Source organism: Tachysurus vachellii, chromosome 22, assembly GCF_030014155.1.
Source record: "Tachysurus vachellii isolate PV-2020 chromosome 22, HZAU_Pvac_v1, whole genome shotgun sequence".
In the NCBI taxonomy this organism is placed as follows: domain Eukaryota; kingdom Metazoa; phylum Chordata; class Actinopteri; order Siluriformes; family Bagridae; genus Tachysurus; species Tachysurus vachellii.
The window spans coordinates 18,892,024-18,897,007 of NC_083481.1; the positions used below are offsets into that span (position 1 = coordinate 18,892,024).

Below are 4,984 nucleotides of genomic sequence, written 5' to 3' on the forward strand. Positions count from 1 at the left end.
TGGAATGCAGCTCTATTCATCACACACAATTATACACTGGAGAGATAAAGCTGAAACAGAAGCTGTTTGTTCTCAAATCAAACACCTGAGCTCTGTGATCACACACTCACTGTTTACCTGACACACACACACACACAGACAGACAGACAGACACACAGACACACAGACAGACAGACAGACAGACAGACAGAAAGACAGACGGATACACAGACACACAGACAGACAGACACACAGACAGACAGACACACAGACAGACAGACACACAGACACACAGACAGACAGACAGACAGACACACAGACAGACAGACACACAGACACACAGACAGACACACAGACAGACAGACACACAGACAGACAGAAAGACAGACACACAGACAGACAGACAGACACACAGACAGACAGAAAGACAGACGGATACACAGACACACACACACAGACAGACAGACACACAGACAGACAGAAAGACAGACACACAGACAGACAGACACACAGACAGACAGACACACAGACAGACAGAAAGACAGACGGATACACAGACACACACAGACAGACAGACAGACAGACAGACAGACACACAGACAGACAGACAGACAGACAGACAGACAGACACACAGACAGACAGACACACAGACAGACAGACACACACACAGACAGACAGACACACAGACTGACAGATACACAGACACACACAGACAGACAGACACACACACAGACAGACAGACACACAGACAGACAGACACACAGACAGACAGACACACACACACACACAGACACACAGACAGACAGACAAGTTCCTTTTACAATCCTTCAGTGCAGCTCAGAGTGTATATGGCAGTGAACTCACCTGTGCAGGTGTTTGCGCAGTCTCACCTGTAGCTCCACCCCTTTCTGCAGGTATGTGGCAGCAGGTGAACCCTCAGTTCTGGAGCAGGCGTAATGTTCTTGACTGGATTGACTTCTACGTGGAGGAGAGTAAATATGATGCCACGCTGCTGAACATGGACCGCTGCAACATGGACGGCTCTGTGCTGTGCTCGCTCAGCAGGGACGCCATGATGGCCGTCTTTGGGCCGCAGCTCGGGGAAACGCTGTACCACAGCCTCGAGAACCTCAAACACAAACACGGTGAGGATCACAAGCACTTCAGGGTGATGGGTGGATTTTATTAGACATAGTGACTTTGAGTGAAAAATACTGACAATGAGCATTCTACTTCGTGTTTCCATCTCCAGTTGATGACATCACTCTGAATGAGACGTACGAGCTACTGAGCAACTTCTTGTTGGACCTCCCCCAATCACCGTTTAACGACGGTCCAACACTCGACACCGTGATCGTCCAGAGCGTTCCCACAAGTGAGACACACACACACACACACACACACACACACACACACACACAATGGCACAGATGACTATGTAGTGTACAGTACACTCATGTAGAGTGTGTGTTGTCTTCAATGTGCAGGTAACAAAGACAGTGATTTCAGCTACTACAACGAGTATAAAACACAGCTAACACCAGGAAGTGACAATGGCTACGAGTCGTATTCAGAGAGTCTGCAGAGCTCCATCACAGGTCAGAGCTAATCTAATAATCCTCTAATAATCTTCTCAATCCTGTTGGTTTATGATAACAACCATCTTCCTCATTATTCGTAAGATTCTCTGCTAATACGATTAAAGTGTGGCTTTTCTCCTGAGTATAACTTTATCTCTGTCCCTCTGCAGGAAGTTTCTTGAACCCAAGTTCTCCAGAATCAGCTGGAAGTGATTCAGATCCTGAAAACACAGAGACACACTACACTTACTCACCAAGTAAGCTTTAATTATAAACAACATTGCATTCATACGAACTAATAACCAGTAGTTACCAGTACAGGAGCAACAGGTGATCACACTGTGTGCTGCTGTTATGGGAAAACCATCAGTGACACTTAGCTTATTCCTCTTACACCACACCAAATGATCAACTTATTTATTAATGTAGTTTGGATCTGTTTATAGTTACATTTCATATGTGGCCACTTATTCCTCATTTATAACGAAGCAGCCGGAAACAGTGATTTGATGGAACAGTCTGTTACAGAGCACTGACACTGGAGACTCCTTCCTGAACTCTCCTTACAGACTCACACTCATTTCTGTCTTTAATCTGTTAATGTGAAGCTTGCACTATCCACATCACCGTGGACCAGCGGTTACAACACAAACCATCACCTATTAGAGTGCATTAATATAAGGGTTCGATTTGTCTTTTTTATGTTTTGTGTGTGTGTGTTTTCTTGCTGTTGTATTTAACATGTGTGTGTTTGTGTGATTTCTCTCAGAGAGATTCATTAAGCAGGAGCCCGTGGAGAAGAAAAGACGAGGTCGACCTCCTAAACTGGCCCGAGGCTCCGAGCTCTTCATAGAGAACAAAAAGAACAAACATGGTGAGTGTGTCCTGAGTCTCTGAGTCGTTTTGTTAATGTTCACTACACGAGGGCTAAAACCCACATCTGGTTGTGACCTCACAGCTCCTCGTGGTACACACCTGTGGGAGTTCATTCGCGACATTCTCATCCACCCAGAGAAGAACCAGGGCCTGATGAAGTGGGAGGATCGCAGAGACGGAGTCTTTAAGTTCCTTAAGTCTGAGGCTGTGGCTCAGCTGTGGGGACAGAAGAAGAAAAACAGCAGCATGACATACGAGAAACTGAGCCGAGCCATGAGGTCAGACTTCACCCTTAAATAACTGCTCATTATTATCGGCAATTAATTGTCAATTATCTACAATTACTTTTAATTATACCGAAGGATCAAAAAGAATATAATAGACTGATGGGAAATTAAATGTAATAATAGAATATAAACGAATTATCTGCATGCTTTCTGCATGAGCTAGCGAGCATTTAGCTGTTTGTTTATAGGGAAGGAAAATGAGATTATCATTAACAGTGACATTAACATTTACCTCAAAAGTGTTAGATTACTTAAAAAAGACTGAATTACACTTAGCATCATTCGCTAACAAGATACATGAAGACACTTTAGTGTTGTGAGAAATGTCTGAGCTTCAGAGTCCAGTGTGGACCTACACAAAGCTGGAGCTCGTCAGCACGCGCTAATGCTTACTTTGTTACCTGCAGGTATTACTACAAGAGAGAAATCCTGGAGCGAGTGGACGGCAGGAGGCTCGTGTACAAGTTCGGGAAGAACTCCAGTGGATGGAAGTTGGAGGAGTTGGGAATGTGATGGGAATGTGGAAAAACGTCATGAAGGACTTTAGTGTAGAGACGCATGGTTAGCGTTAGCTTTAGCGTGAAGGCTGTTTTTTAGCTGAACTCCCAGCTCTGAGGGAGGAGCGTGACAGAGACGCTGTAAGCCTATACTGGCTAAAGTAGGTTTTATGAACCGATAATAATGTTGTGTTGTCATTCATGTTGCTTTTTATCTTTTAAGATTCTTCATTTTTTTAATTTTTTTCTCCAAGTCTGTGTTTCAGTGCTGTTTTTAACACTCATTCGTCCACTTTCCCTCATTATTTCCACAAATTATCCAGAAGACTTTAAGAGCAGCTGAGCTTTGCTTACTATATATATATATATATATATATATATAATGTCATTATATATTCTAACCTTACAGTCTATTTCACATCCATTATTGAGTTTCTGCTGACTATTAAATCTATCATGAGTACATGATGGAAATCAGGAACCATCAGAAACCTGGAGTTCCTTTACACTACAGTCCAACAGGAACACATCCCTTTATCTGGACTCTGTAGACATTGTGAGTGTGATGGAGATGATGAGTGTGTGGCGGTTCTTAGAGGAAGTGTTGAGCTTTAGGAACCGCACTGAAACTCAGACAGTGTAAATGTGTACATTTTAAAACATTTTCAGGTTTTGTGCCTGCTGGAAAATAAGTGTCAGATGTGAATGTCTTTATATTTTAAAATCAACCTTTTCTTGTTGTTTAAATGTAGAACAAACTGAAGAAATTAAAATTGTAATGAATCATTTTACTGCCACATGAAGTTTCGACGGAACGCCGTCACATCACACTGCATATTATTGTGTTTGTTCTCTTTAATACAGCTCGATAACAAATCAAGGTGAGAGTGTGTGTGTGTGTGTGTGTGTGTGTGTATGTGTGTGTGTATGTGTGTTCAGGGAGAGGGCTTTTGTTCTGTTTAGATGGTGTGTGTTGTAATCACACACGCTGTCTCTTGTATGAGACGTATTTCTCAGATTTATATCACAGAAACGATATTCACTAATGTGTATGACATATTGTTGGAATTTTATATCAGAATTTTTATAAATAAAGTTGAAACTCTTCTGAAACTCTCCTGACTGCTGTCTTTACTGCACACCACAACTTTAATGAAATATTACACACTATTCATCTTCATTCACATTTATTTTTAGACAGTACAGTGCTGTGGTCTGAGAGGAACAGGTGTGTGTGTGTGTGTGTGTGTGTGTGTGTTTAGATGACTCTATAAACCTGCCCTCGCTCCAGTTGTGCCCTGGGTTTGATTCCTGCTGTTAAATATTAACTCTGGATGTGTTGTGGAGTTCATCAGTGCTGCAGAGTTTAACATGGAGGATCCAAAGTGTTCAAAAGACAAGAACTTATTTATTGTGTTCAGGTGAGACATGTTAATGTGATCATTAAGGACTGTGTGTGTGAATTAGGAAAGCTTTCTGATTCTCTCTCTCTCTCACACACACACACACACATACACACACACATACACACACACACATACACACACACACACACACATACACACACACAAACACACACACACACATACACACACATACACACACACACATACACGCACACACACACACACACACACACATACACACACATACGCACGCACGCACACACACATACACACTCACACATACACACACACACATACACACACACACACATATACACAAACATATACACAAACACACACACACAAACACACACACAGA

The 4,984-nt window shown here is 42.4% G+C and overlaps 1 protein-coding gene across 1 annotated transcript in view; it reads left to right on the forward strand.

Annotated features, from left to right (window-relative positions):
- Positions 1-4,333, forward strand: part of elf3 (E74-like factor 3 (ets domain transcription factor, epithelial-specific)) — a 5,748-nt gene extending 1,415 nt beyond the window's left edge. Inside the window, exons 3-9 of the mRNA XM_060858017.1 lie at positions 895-1,125; positions 1,233-1,355; positions 1,468-1,578; positions 1,731-1,817; positions 2,330-2,434; positions 2,519-2,714; positions 3,131-4,333. Of these exons, the coding sequence (XP_060714000.1) occupies positions 895-1,125; positions 1,233-1,355; positions 1,468-1,578; positions 1,731-1,817; positions 2,330-2,434; positions 2,519-2,714; positions 3,131-3,236 (959 nt within the window). The 3' untranslated portion in view covers positions 3,237-4,333. The remainder of the gene's footprint in view (positions 1-894; positions 1,126-1,232; positions 1,356-1,467; positions 1,579-1,730; positions 1,818-2,329; positions 2,435-2,518; positions 2,715-3,130) is intronic.
- Positions 4,334-4,984: the final 651 nt, after the last annotated feature.